Below are 15,023 nucleotides of genomic sequence, written 5' to 3'. Positions count from 1 at the left end.
TTATAAGAGCGTACTATCAGGATTACCCGAATGATTGGGACAAACAATCATATTGTTTGCCATCAAAGATACCCAAACGATTTGATTCAGTTTTCTCCCTTTGAGTTAATAGACACAAAGTGAGAGGGCGTTTAAAATTAATTAAGGAAAGAGTGATAGGACTGAAGTCAGAGATCCCACACTTGGATTATGTATCAGAGGTGAGGGAGAGATTAAACCAGATAGGTGAATTAGCTAAACAGCACCTGAAGAGGGCTCAGCATAGAATGAAGCAGGAGGCAGGTAAAAACTCTACAATTCAGATATTTTCTGATGGGGATGATGTATTAGTGTCGCTACCAGTGATAGGAGATCCCTTCAAAGCCAGAGTTAGTAGTCCCTATCAAATTGGCAAGCAGTTGAGTCAGCTAAATTATCTGGTAACGATGCTGGATAGGAAAAAAAACTGTATCGGATGTGTCATGTGAATATGTTGAATCCTTACTTTAATAGAGATAGGGGTCTGACAAACAGGTGTCAGTTACTGCCCTGCAGAGTGAGGAATCAAATCCAGATGTGGATTTTGATGTGCCTCAAAATAAGTTAAATAACGAGGAAGTGCTTGAAACATAGAACAGGATAGTGAACAAAGAACCGAATTGAAAGGTTTGTTCCAACAGTATGAAGACCTTTGTTGGAATAGACTAATACCATTGTGCAAGAGGTGGAGGTAAGGAATGCTGTTCCAATAAAACAACATCCCTACAGGTTTAATGCTGTGAAAGGGACACAGATACAGAAGGAATTGGATGCAATGCTCAAAGGAGACATCATAAAACTGAGTCAGAGAGAGTGGAGTTTGCTGATTGTTAGTTCTCAAATCTGACAGGATTCGATGTTTTTGTGTGGACTATCGGAAAGTCAAGGCCATAACTAAATCAGACTCCTATCCAATACCAAGTTTGGAGAACTGTAGAGAGAAAGCTGGACAAGCCATTTACATCACAAAATTGGACTTAGTCTGTGGTGATTGACAGGTACCTTTATTGAAGAAAGCAAAAGAGATTTCTGTGTTTGTAATCCCAAATGGGCTCTATATCAATTTAAAGTGATACCCTTTGGAATAAAGAACACACCAGGCATATTTCAAAGACTCATGAACAGAGTTTTAGCAGGATTACATCATTGTGATGCCTATATCGATGATGTGGTGATCTTTAGCCATTCATGGAAAGATCACATGGTGCATCTGGTAGTGCTGTTTGAAACATTGAGAGAGGCAAAGCTGGTTATAAGTCTAGCGAAGACAAAATTCATGAACGCAGAGGTGATGTTCTTGGAGCAGAACATCGGGCTTGGAAGGATGACCCCAAAGGAATGTGAATGTGAAAGCCATTGAGGAATTTCCTCGATCATCCTCAAAGAAAGAAGTGTTTTTGGGACTGAGCAGATTCTACCGGAAGTTTGTACCAAACTACAGCAGTGTGGTGGCACTGCTAATGGATTTGTTAAAAAGGAACACAAAATTTCAGTGGACAGAACAATCCCCGGAGGCATTTGAGAATTTAAAAGCCATGTAAACCACTGCACCAGTTTTAGCTACACCAAATTTTAAAAAACCCTTTAAAGTTGCAATTGATGACAGCGATTTAGGGGTTGGAGCAGAAAGATAATGATGGAGCCGAAAACTCAATATTCACCAGAGAAGAGAGTTATTGAGTTTAGTCCTCATCTTACAACGTTTTAATGTTTGTGACGAACAATGTTTCTGAGACGATTGTGTACACAGACTACAACACCCTCACATTTTTGGAAAGATTTAAAGACAAAACTATGAGACTATTTCATTAGAGTCTTATGTTACAGACTGTTAGTTTAGAAATTATACACCTTGCAGGTCGTATAAAATATTATTGCAGATGCGTTATTGTGGATTTAAAAGAAAAGATTTAGCTAAGATGGAGCCAATACGGTCCAATGTTATTTATATGTGCAGAATTAATATGGAAAGTATAACTTAGATTAATACTATATGTATTTATTAATGGCTTTACGTTTTAGAAAAAGTGAAGCCATCATTTCATTATGATTGTTCATTAGACAGAAAATGCTTTTCTGAGTTTAAAGAACAGCAAATGCTGTCAGTATGCGGAACAGCTGGGAATCAGGCTGTTTCAAAATTGGCTATTAAATGGAACTTTGGTTGCTGTTTTGACAACAATTCAAATCTGACCAATTTGAGTCATACAGATGTACAGCACGGAAACAGCTCATTCTACACATTCGCCACCCTCTGCATGAAAAAGGTGCCCCTTAGGTCCCTTTTATATGTTCCCCTCTCACTCTAAATCTATGTCCTTTAGTTCTGGACTCCCCCACCCCAGAGAATTACCTTGACTATTTATCCTATCCATGCCCCTCATGATTTTATAAACCTTTATAAGGTCACCTCTCAGCCTCCAACACTCCAGGGAAAACAGCCCCAGCCTATTCAACCTCTCCCTATAACACAAATCCTCCAAATGTGGCAACATCCTTGTAAATCTTTTCTGAACCCTTTCAAGTTTCACAAGATCCTTCCAATAGAAAGGAGACCAGAATTGCACACAATATTCCAAAAGTGGCCTAACTAATGTCCTAATGAAGGGCTTTTGCCTGAAACGTCGATTCTCCAGCTCCTTGGATGCTGCCTGACCTGCTGTGCCTTTCCAGCACCACACTCTTGACGCGATCTCCACATCTGCAGTGCTCACTTTCGCCAGTGTCCTGCACAACTGCAACATAACATCTCAACTCGTTGCTCTGACCAATAAAGGAAAGCATACCAAACGTTGCCTTCAGTGTCTTATCTATCTGTGACTCTACTTTCAAGAATACTGATTGAAACCAAACAATCTGCCCTTCAAAGCCAGTTTGTAATAGTGGATTAAAAATAGCTGCAAGACTGAGAGCACTAATCTCTACGACACTCAACAAAAGTTCAACAATCTTGTTCTGACAAAACAATCAATCAGTCTTTATTAACAAGGAAACTGCATACAGAGTGGCTGAACTTGGAAAAGAGAGAGATGGTCACAGCTGAGTCTCCTCAAGTTTGCACTTAGAGAGAGAAGCAGGAATATTCATACTTAAAACTTATCAGTAACTACCACTAGAGGTTAATCATCCGTTAGACCAATACATTGAGTTATGATCTCGGTTATTACTTCAGAGGTTTATCATATTAACCTCCAAAACCTGGTGTCCCATATGTCATTCATAGAGTCATAGAGTTGTACAGCATGGAAACAGACCCTTCGGTTCAACCTGTCCATGCCGACCAGATATCCCAACCAAATCTAGTCCCACCTGCCTGCACCCGGCCCATATTCTTCCAAACCCTTCCTATTCATATACCCATCCAAATGCCTCTTAAATGTTGCAATTGTACCAGCCTCCACCACATCCTCTGGCAGCTCATTCCATACACGTACCACTCTCTGCGTGAAAAAGTTGCCCCTTAGGTCTCTTTTATATCTTTCCCCTCACACCCTAAACCTATGCGCTCTAGTTCCAGACTCCCCGACCCCAGGGCAAAGACTTTATCTATTTATCCAATCCATACCCCTCATAATTTTGTAAACCTCAATAAGGTCACCCCTCAGTCTCTGACTCTCCAGGGAAAACAGCCTCAACCTTTTTAGCTTCTCCCTGTAGCTCAAATCCTCCAACCCTGGCAACATCCTTGTAAATCTTTTCTGAACCCTTTCAAGTTTCACAACATCTTTCCGATGGGAAGGAGACCAGATTTGCATGCAATATTCCAACAGTGGCCTAACCAGTGTCCTGTACTGCCGCAACATGACCTCCCAACTCCTGTACTCAATACTCTGACCAATAAAGGAAAGCATACCAAACGCCACCTTCACTATCCTATCTACCTGCGACTCCACTTTCAAGGAGCTATGAACCTGCACTCCAAGGTCTCTTTGTTCAGCAACACTCCCTAGAACCTTACCATTAAGTGTATAAGACCTGCTAAGATTTGCTTTCCCAAAATGCAGCACCTCGCATTTATCTGAATTAAACTCCATCTGCTACTTCTCAGCCCATTGGCCCATCTGGTCAAGATCCTGTTGTAATCTGCGGTAACCTTCTTCGCTGATCATTACACCTCCAGTTTTGGTGACATCTGCAAACTTACTAACTGTACCTCTTATGCTCACATCCAAATCATTTATGTCATTTCTAATCTTGTCCTTGTAGGAATGACTTTATTTGGGTTAATTCAGTATCCCAAGATATATATATATGTGGAGCCACTCTGATGAGGTCTACCAAGGTTAAAGATTTATGTGGACTAAGCCTGCTTCCAGTCCTGCTGAGATTAGCAATGCTTTGACCTTTGTTACAGTCTTGTGTTGTGTCAGGCAACTCTGGGGTCGTTCAAAGGACAGTCAAAAGGGTACGCTACAAGCAGGGGTTGGCCAATTTTCCCATTGTGCAGCTATTTGTTTCACGCAATTCCATATTCCCTCCTTTTGTCATATCATTACAAATAGTTATACAGGCATATTAACAATTTGATTGTTGATACATTAGCACAAGATAACGAGCAATCCTATTCCTACTAACAATAGTAATATTAGTAAAAAGGCCTGAAAGATCCAGTCAAACATTCTGTGAACCAACCAGCCCAACCAACTCAGTGGGTTATAATCATGGAATTCTCTGCCAATCTTTTGTATTTAATCAGGATGTCGCTTAATATGGTCACCAAGCTTGGTGATTTTCTCAGAGGCATCTGGAATGTAAATACAGCACTCCTGGCCTACAATAGCGCATGTTTCTCCCTGCGAGGATTTTGTAATGTCACGGTACGGACAGCTACCAGCTCAGCTGAGACCTCAGTCAGTGCTCGTCCAATTGGCCTGGCTTCTAAAGCTATTTCATTTGCCAGGTGTTCCAATGCTGAGGTCATGTAAACCAATTGAGTGGATGCCCAGCCCATTCCATACAGTGGGAAGGACATCATGTGGAACTGGTGTGTTCTGGTAATGGCCCTTTTAGCTTGTGGATGGTAGTGTTTAAGGGAGGTCAGGTGATGCATGCAGGGCACAACATAACCAGATAGCAGGATCCTATCCAACTGGTAGGAAGCCATGGGTACACTTTGGTGCCGCATATAAAGTATGTGCCTTATATGAGCTGTAAAACCATTAACCAATGTCATCCAAGGTTGTAGGGTGGAATAGGCCCATGGACTATTAGAAGTTATATTCCATACTCTGGACCAATTACAGTTAAACACCCCATTATCAGAAATGTTTACTACTGGACCTTCCTAGTCAAATGTAACGTTACACCTGCTTTGCCCCATCAATTTTCCCTTTTCTGATATTCTAAAGCATAGGGAACCTGTAGCATTATTCGAACGGACTGTAAGGGAAGGGGGAACATGGTCGTGATTATATGCAGGCTGATACCATGTTGAAAATTTAGTCATCTCATAACCTGCAAATTCCCATGTTCTCATATATCAGCTATGTGACATAACATCCATTCAACTGTTCCTGCTATCTGGAAAGGTGGGGGAGGGGCAGGGGATAGTTGGAGAAGTAAACCTTCCCTCGAATGGATGGGGACATTCAAACCCAACACTTACTTAGATTCAATTTTTCAGCATGCAAAGACATCTATAAATTGGTGTTTGCATGCAGTTTCCGAGTAGGTTACTTTTTTCAAAATCAAATGCCCACCTATGTAAAAGAATTCAAAGTCCAAAGAGTGTCAAAAACATCTTCATGCTGTGTTTTCTCCTGGCAGAGGAATAATCTGCTTTCAATCAGATGGATGGACCCAGTTTGACTGTCCATCAGTTTTGACTGACGTTGGTGGTGTTAGTAAGACTTGAAAGGGACCACTCCAGTGTTGTCCTAGTTCCTTTCTTTCTCATACCCATGGATACTGGGAGGCAATTGCTCCTTCCTTAGCTGAGCAATGCGACTGTTTGACTTGCGAGTGAAGAAACTTCAGAGAATGAGTTAACTGTTTAAAGTAGTTCTGCACTTGCTCACCCATTACATGAAGGTCTATGTCCTCTAGGGGTTTATCATGACATCCCACGGAGTCCTCATTGGCCGACCATAAACTATCTCTGCAGCTGACAGTCCAATCTGCAAATGTGGAGTTACTCACACGTGAAATGCTGCCAAGGATAATGCTTTGAGCCAATTTAACCTCGTTGCTTTGACTAACTTAAATAATTTCTCTTTTGAAGTATCGTTGGCCTGGTGCCTGCGGGTAATACACGTAGTGCAGTTGCTGTTTAATTGAGAGTGAGTCACATAACTCAGTACTGATTCGAGTCATGATATGTGGTCCATTGCCTGAGCTTGTAATTTTAGGCAACCCAAAGCCGGAAATAACTTCAGTCAGCAATATTTTCACCACCGTATGTGCAGTACAATTAGTGGTGGGGAAGGCTTCAGTTGATTTGCTAAATACATCGATCATCTCTAAACAGTATTTATAGCATTGTACCTTAGGTAATTCAATAAAATCAAGCTGTATACAGGCAGAAGGGCCATCTGGCAGGGGGTTAGTCCCGGAAGGGCATTTAATGCCCTTACCCTTGTTGTTTTTCATGCAGATAAGGCATTGATCTAGCCGCATTTGAGCTGCTGTATTCAAATCCGGGTGCCACCGGGTTTTTTAAAAGTAGGTGCAGCATTCCCTCCTTGTCAAGATGAGTACAAGAATGCAAGTAATCACCAAGTACTGGCAAGAAAGAATCAGGAATACAAAGTTGACCTACTGGAATAAGCCAGAGGTCTCGTGTCAAGCAGTGCAAGCACCCCATTGACTTCCAAAGTGTATGCTCAGAGTCAGAGTCGTCTCTTTGTAAAGTTTGAATTGTTGTTAGATCTGGCATGCCCGTCATCCCTAAAGTAGCTACTTGATTTAGAGCCTAATTCCCGTCAGTTGGAACCGCCTCCTTAGCAGCTGAATCAGCACAGGCATTTCCTATGTACATCGGAGTGTCCCCCTTTGTATGCGCAGTACATTTAATAACAGTCAATTGGTGAGGAAGTAGAATAGCATCAAAGAGAATTTTAACCCAAAGAGCATTCTGAATAGGAGTCCCTGTAGAAGTACGGAAGTCCTGAGGCGGCCAAAATCATGGGCAACACCGAACGCGTACCGGAAATCGGTGTAAGCATTGGCAATTTTATCGGTGGCCAGAGTACAAGCTCTGGTGAGGGCAAAAAGCTTGGCTTTCTGTGCCAAGACATGGTTCTGAAAGGCAGCAGACTCCTGAACGGCAGTCTCTGTCACAATCGCATAACTAGACTGCAGGATACCATCCAGGGAAACGGAGGAGCTGCCATCAACATAAAATGTGAGCTCAGGATTCTCAAATGGCAGGTCTGTCATATCTAGGCAAAGTGTAGTAAGGAAATGATTCCTAAACAAACAGTCATGTGGAGGGTCAGTAAGGTCATCAGAGGGCTGCTCAAGGAATTTAGCAGGATTTAAAGTGGACCAATAATGAAACGAGATGTAAGGGTTCTGTAACAGGGAGACCTCGTAGCGGCTCAGACAGGCTTGGATCAGGTGCTGGGTCTGCTGAGATGTTAGGAAGGCCACGATTGAGTGCGAGTGTACACCTGTACGGGCTGGTGGAGGGTCAGATTAGAAGCCATCTGCACTAATAAGTGGATAGTAGTAAGGATTTGGGTGCAGAGTGGGAGGCCACAGGCAAGAGCATCCAATTTGGTGGAATAATAGGCCGGGTGACAAAGGTCGCTATGCTACTGCTTCAGGACACCAGTGGCACATTTATCTAGTACATTAATATACAACTGAAAGGGTCTGTCATATAGCGGGTGCCCTAAGGCTGGGGCAGTAGGCAAGGCGTCTTTGAGGGCAGAAAATGATTGTTTCGCTGAATCGGATAGCTGAGCTTTAAGGGGGGCATTCAGAGAGGAATATGGGGTAAGCTTTTTAGTATGAGGTGGAACATTTGAAAGCCATTGCCTGCAAAAGTTCACCAGTCCCAAAAAGGCCCTCATCTGCTTAGGATGAGGGAGGGGGGTGGAGTTTGCAAGATGGGATGAATGCGTTCTTGAGTGAGGGAACGGTCAGTCGCACTGATCAGAATGCCCAAAAATGTAACTTACGATTGACATTTATGAACCTTAGTAGGCAGGACCACATATCCCCACAAAAGGAGATGCATGAGGAGGTAAACTATGTCCTGCTGGTTATTAACCAAATCAGCAGGTCAGTAAGCATACAGGGAACAGGAGAATCGACGTTTCGGGCATGAGCCCTTCTTCAGGCTTATGCCCGAAACGTCGATTCTCCTGTTCCCTGGATGCTGCCTGACCTGCTGCGCTTTTCCAGCAACACATTTCCAGCTCTGATCTCCAGCATCTGCAGACCTCACTTTCTCCATTAACCAAATCAGGGCGAGCAAGGAGTAAAACCACCCATGTACTGAATGATAGTGGATCCCCAGGGGCCGTCAGTGTCGCCAACTGGGAGCGAGGTGGCTGTGAAAAGAGAGTAGGAAAATGAATGAAGCTGTGGGAGCTGCGTCCAAGTGTACTGGTTGCCTTTAAACAAAGGCAAACAAATACTGCAAGTCAGAGGCAAGGGGAATATCGAAAAAAGCATGCTGTAAGTCAAGGGTGAAAACACAGCTCCAGGCTAGATGCTACTAAGAATTATAGCTAGGTTGGGGACAATGGGATGCAAAGGTTCCACAATCCGATTGGTACAGTGGAGGTCTTGGACCAAGCTTCATTCGGATTTTCAGAACCAGGAGGATCGGGGTGTTGCAAGGTGACCGGCATGGAACTAAAATTCCATGTCGAAGGAAAAACTGAATCATGGCAGAGATTCCTTCCTCAGCCTCTGAATATAAGGAGTACTTCGGATTCGACGACAGGGGCAAACCGGGTTTCACAATATAGATCAGGGAGACATTAATGAGACCTACTTCGTGTTTGGACACTGCCCATTGATCCAGAGGAACTTCTGAGGTCTGAGGCTTATCAGTGATGTGGCGGGCCAGTATGCCAGTCATGCAGAAAGACTGGGGAAAATACTCCAAGGATCCCTGAGGGAAAGTTTGTTGTCTAGTCACGAAAGGGTCTGCTTGTTCGCGCAGAACTGCGGTAAAAAACCCTAGCGGTTTGGCTCTCGTCCTCATGAATAGTGAGAGTCACATGAGGGGCCACGAGTTCTGACTGACTCCAGAGTCCCTGGGTCACCTCTACAAAGGAAGGCAGAACTCTCCTGTCCCTCAATTAGGCCCATAAATATTGCAGTCTGAGGCTTACCGAGGGTTGCTTGATACGCATGCTGTAGTTCAGCGGAGCAGCCTGTGTGATCATAACAAAGAGTGACATGAGGATCAGGAAGTTGCGAGAGCGGGCATGCGGGCCAACAGATTTTGATATGCCGCAGATGAGGCATACAATGTTTACCTGCAAAGGGCAGAGTAAATCGCACCCAGCCAGATTAACACCTAGGCCTGAGTAACAGTGAAGGGGATAGAACAGTCACGGCCCTCAAACTGGACAGTGAGCGGCTGTGTAGGTAAACAGCACTTTCAACCATGAAACCAGAAACTTCCACATGCTTACCAGAGAGGGGAAATTTATACCTTTTGAACCAAAGCCAACGTAGAATGAATCACACCAGAGTCTATCAGAAAGGGAATAGGGATACCTTCAATGTTAATTATAGCTGTTGGATCGTCAGCGTGGTCTCCTGAGAGGACTGGGTAGTTAGTGTGGGCTAGTCAAACAGGGTTAGAGGTAGAGAAGGATGTCTGCTTATGGTGATAACCCTGGCCTCGTCTGCGGGGAAGCAGACAAGCCCTGGTGTAGTGGTCCACCTGCCCACAGTTAAAGCAGGCGTTACGGGAAGGGGTTCCCAATGGTGAAGTGCAGGTCTGTACCTGAGCCGGTTAGTCTGGTGTCCTGGTTCCATCATGGGCCTAGATGAATGGCGGTGAACAGGTCTTTGTACGAACTCAGAGTTGATGCAGAGTGCAATGTCTAGTCGTGGTAAGCAGCCACGGCCATTGTTGCAGTTGTAGGACACTGCATGTCGCAGCTGGGACCTCATTATTATATCGTTACTTTTTATACAGGACGCTACCTGGTCAGGCAAAACCTGCATTAGCAGCGCATTGAACTGAGGAGACTGTTTCCCTTCAGTAAAAGCAGTATCCCAGAATAGAGGACATATAAGTACCACAGGAGCAGTCAAAAAGTGAAGTACCGCCCTCCTTTGGGCCGGGTCTACAGTCAAGGAGTTAGAAGATGCCCATTGGCTTATGGAGTGGATGTCACTAAAAGTAGTCCACATGTCCCTGGTTGCTCCCAATTAGCCTTCCATTTCTCCCCCAGTTCAGGCGGAAGGGAGGCCTAAATAAGAGAATATTGGTCACAAGGGGTATCACCGTATATGATTGTGGTGCGTCTTAAATATTCAGTAAACCCTTCAGGGTCATCCTTGCAGGATGGACAGTGGGCCATGATTAAACACCGCTCCTGGGGCTTGAAGGCTTGCCAAACCTCAATGAACCCGTCCACTTGGTCATCACAAGGCTTGCTAACAGATCTAACTAGAAAATTGGCAGGGGGTGGCAGCGGAATGAAGGGCTCCTTGTCCGTAGGCTGAAGAGAAGTACTACAGAGAGACTGATCATGGGAGGCGCAGGGCTTTTGTACCGATGGGAATTGGACACGGGACCTAGTATGGTAAGCAACAGGGTCAGTGGCAGCTGCATCAGAAGTAGAAGCTAGGATTGGGGCTGTGGGGGCAACGGATAGTGTAAAAGCCTCTTTCTCATCTTTATCACTTGAATCGGGAAACATTGACATGCCAGAGTACCTGAGAGGATCCCCCTTCATTTGAACCTGCTGGGCTAGCCCTGCCAGCCTGTCACTTGCAGCTGCTTGGTTCAGGTCTTGATATCTCAAATCCCATAGTGCGCATTCAAATTTTAAAATTTCCAATCTATCACTTTACCATTTTCATACTCATCAATTCCCCATTGATAAGCGTTATCTCTCCAACTCATTAATCTCTAGTTTTCGTGACACCTAGTCGATTTCTTTGTCCAGTTTGAAATCAGTATTTTCCACCAGGAGCCTGCACCTTGCGTCCAGATAGCTGTATTGGCAATTTTGCAATTTTCTAGGTCTCAAGTGTCCTCTAGTGGCCAAATGTCTTTGCCCTATTTATTGTTTAATGCAGTAGATAGGCGACATAGGTTACGAGGTAAAAACAATAACTGCAGATGCTGGAAACCAGATTCTGGATCAGTGGTGCTGGAAGAGCACAGCAATTCAGGCAGCATCCAAGCTCGTTGGATGCTGCCTGAATTGCTGTGCTCTTCCAGCACCACTGATCCAGACGTCGGTTACGTGCTAGTTCGGGATATTTAGAACACATACAACAAGGGTGAATTACACTTGGTCATATCTAAGGGTCATATCTATAGTCTACAGCGCTTCATTATTCCTGGTGCCAAAAGCAACCAAAGTCCCTCACCCAATCTGAAAGGGAAGGGTGCCTCTGATTGTTTAAAAAAAACAAAAAAAATTCCTATGCGGATTTCCTAGCTAGCCAACAGTTGGATCCCTGATCCACTGTGCTCAAATCACAGTCCACTGTAATAATTTAGAATTTCGATTTGGAAACCATCACCTGTTGGTGTCCTCTGCAAGGGATAAGAGGTCGCAGCACCCAGCCAAAGGAGCGAGAGACCCAAGGTTAAAGCTTACCTTGTGGCGCCTGTCCATCTCTAACCTCTGATCCCCCACAGAACCTATTGCAGAATATCTGGTTTTTGCTTTCTATGCCAAATGTAGTAGTGGATTGAAAATAGCTACAAGACTGAGAGAGCTAATTTCTACGACACTGAACAAAAGGTCAAATACCTGTTCCGACAAAACAATTGGTCTTTATTAACAAGGAAACTGTATGCAGAGTGGCTGAATTTGGAAAAGAGAGAGTTGATCACAGCTGAGTTTCTACAAGTTTGCACTTGGAGAAGCAGGAATACTTATCACTAAGTATCAATAGCTATCAATAACTATCACAAGAGGTTAGTCATAGATTAGACTGGTACATTGAATTATGATCTGGGTTATTACTTCAGAGGTTTATCATATTGACCTCCAAAACCTGGTGTCCCATACATCATTCCTAATCTCATCATTGTAGGGATGTCTTTATTTGGGTAAAGTCAGTATCCCAAGATATATGTGGAGCCAGCTCTGACGAGGTCTACCAAGCTTAAAGACTCCAGTCCTGCTGAGGTTAGCAATGCTTTGACCTTTGTTATAGTCTTAACTTGTGTCAGGCAGCTCTGGGGTCATTACATTACAGTGTGGAAACAAGCCCTTCGGCCCAACAAGTCCACACCGACCCGCCGAAGCGCAACCCATCCATACCCCTACATTTACCCCTTACCTAACACTACGGGCAATTTAGCATGGCCAATTCACCTGACTTGCACATCTTTGGACTGTGGGAGGAAACCGGAGCACCTGGAGGAAACCCACGCAGACACGGGGAGAACGTGCAAACTCCACACAGTCAGTCGCCTGAGGCAGGAATTGAACCCGGGTTTCCAGCGCTGTGAGGCAGCAGTGCTAACCAGTGTGCCACCGTGCTGCCCACAGAGTTGGGGTCAGACAGTGATTTGTTAACAAAAAGGGGGCTCAGATTTGTTAATACTTTTTGTTTATTGTTCACTGTTCATGTTAGGAAAATAAGTTGTTATTTTTTCTGTAAACTGTGGAAATTAGGGGTTTACTTTCACTCCCTCACATTTCTAGCAGATTACAAGGTGAGGTGAGCTTTTCAGGGGTGTTAGTTTTATTTAACAGAGGGATTTGACTTCTGTGTCACAACAGACCTTTTGAACATCCCCACCCGAGGGAAAGACTTTTGCTGTTCACCTTATCTATGCCCCTCATAATTTTATAAATTTCTATTAGGTCACCCTTCAATCTCCCACACTTCAGAGAAAGAAATCCCAGCCTATCCTTATAACTCGAACCCTACAGTGCCAGTGACATCCTGATAGATCTTTTCTGAATCTTCCAATATAGTAATATCCTTCCAATAGCAGGGTGACCAGTACTCCAAAGTGTCCTAGCCAACATTTTGTACAACATGATGTCCCAACTCTTGTACTCAGTGGTCTGAGCAATGAAGGCAAGCGTCCTAAATACATTCTTAATCCCTCTGTTTACCTGCGATGCAACTTCCAAAGAACTATGTACCTGAGCCCCTAGGTGTTTCTGTTTGACAACACTGCCCAGAGCCCTGCCATTAACTGTATATATCCTACCCTTATTTGTTTTTCCAAAATGCAATACCTTGCATTTACCCAAATTAAACACTATCTGCCACTCTTAAGCACATGGCTCAACTGATTAAGATCCCTTTGTAATCTCTAATAACCTTCAGTATTGACTATATCACCAATTGAGGTGTTATCCAAAAATGTAATAATCATGCCTCCTAAATTCTCATCCAACTCATTTATATTAATTACAAACCCTAGTGGACCTAGCACCAATCCCTGCACAACACTGCTGGTCACAGGCCTCCAGTCCCACAAACGATCCTCCTCCACCACCCTCTATCTCCTATGATCAAGTCAATTTGTATCTAATTGGTATTCGCTCCTTAAATCCCACGTGATCAGACTTGACTAATTAGTCTACCATGCAGAACCTTGTCCAAGACTTTACTAAAGTCCATGCAGACAATGTTTACTGCTCTGTCCTCATCAATCTTCTTGGTTATGTCCTCAAAAACTCAAGTTTGTGAGATGCTATTTCCCATGCACAAAGCTATGCTGACTATCCCTAAATAGTTCTTGCCGCTCCACATGTATATAAATCCTATCTCTCAGAATCCTCTCCAACAACTAACCCACCACTGATGTCAAACTATAGTTTCCAGGCTTCTCCTTACATCCTTTGTTAAATAAAAGCACAACACTAGCCACTCTCCAGTCCTCTGGCACCTCACCTGTGGCTATAATTAATGCAAATATCTCTGCTATGGGCCTGGTAATTACTTACATAACTTCCCACAAAGTCCTGGGATACACTTTTCAAGTCCTGGAGATTTAATCACCTTTGTTTTTTTTAAAATACTTCCAGCTCTTTCTTATCTGTAATGTGGACTGTTTTCAAGACATCAATATTTATTACCTCAAATTTCCTAACCTCCATTTCTTTCTCCACAGTAGAAACTGACATGAAATATTTGTTTAGTATCACTCCCATCCCCGATGGTTCCATCCATAGACGACATCGTTGATCTTTAAGGAGCCCTATTCTCTCCTGAGTTGCTGTTCTTTCAGTTTGCAGTGAATTAATCTATTAAAATTGCAGGCACTAAATTTGCTGTTGTTATTCTTTATGTAATAACTGAGAATCTTTCAAAGTGCCCAAATTTCTGATGTATCCCTTTCTAGGCGTCTTTGGGAACAGGTTACCAATGCACTACAAGCTGGAAATATTAGTGCAGCAACTGAGAACAAGCACGTTTTGGAGGAGCAGCAGAGAGCTGAGGAAAGACAACGAGCAGCATCAAACACTCTTTGGATGCCAAAGTATTTTCAAAAAGAGGTAATTGTGGCAACTTAATTGTCAGTAGTGAATACATAGTCATTCAATAGCCCTGCATATCCTGCACTACCTGACAATAGGTTATATGAATTTTAATATTCGGTTAACAGCTGCAGTGGTTCTACACAATGGACATTCAGCAATCTGTACTAGTGCATGTTTTCCTATTTAGCTTTGAGTCCTGTTTTTTTAAGACAAGACTTAAGGAAAATCTTAAAGGAGTAGAGCGAAGTGGACAGGTCTAGGGAAAGAATTTTGATGTTTGGTGTCTAAAACACGGAAAGCGCGACAGGGAGTGGGAATGCAGGAGATGCCAGAGATAGAGAAGTATTGATTTTTCAGAAAGTTGTAAGAGTGCAGTGATAAGAAGGAGTGACGCCATTC

General features: G+C 43.5%; 1 protein-coding gene across 3 annotated transcripts in view; it reads left to right on the top strand.

Moving 5' to 3' along the window:
• Positions 1-15,023, top strand: part of osbpl10b (oxysterol binding protein-like 10b) — a 259,812-nt gene that overhangs the window by 235,277 nt on the left and 9,512 nt on the right. For all 3 annotated transcript variants that reach the window (XR_006315905.2, XM_087978586.1, XM_043719213.2), the window contains one exon: positions 14,486-14,639. Coding sequence is in view for 2 of the 3 variants with exons in the window: in XM_087978586.1 (XP_087834712.1) it covers positions 14,486-14,639 (154 nt within the window). In the remaining variant the exon portion in view is untranslated. The remainder of the gene's footprint in view (positions 1-14,485; positions 14,640-15,023) is intronic.

The sequence above is a fragment of the Chiloscyllium plagiosum genome, unplaced genomic scaffold, assembly GCF_037043375.1.
Source record: "Chiloscyllium plagiosum isolate Xiang-an unplaced genomic scaffold, Cpla_swu_hap1 HiC_scaffold_34, whole genome shotgun sequence".
Taxonomy (NCBI): domain Eukaryota; kingdom Metazoa; phylum Chordata; class Chondrichthyes; order Orectolobiformes; family Hemiscylliidae; genus Chiloscyllium; species Chiloscyllium plagiosum.
The sequence above is the reverse complement of the archived record's forward strand: the minus strand, read 5'-3'. Positions and strand labels throughout refer to the sequence as shown.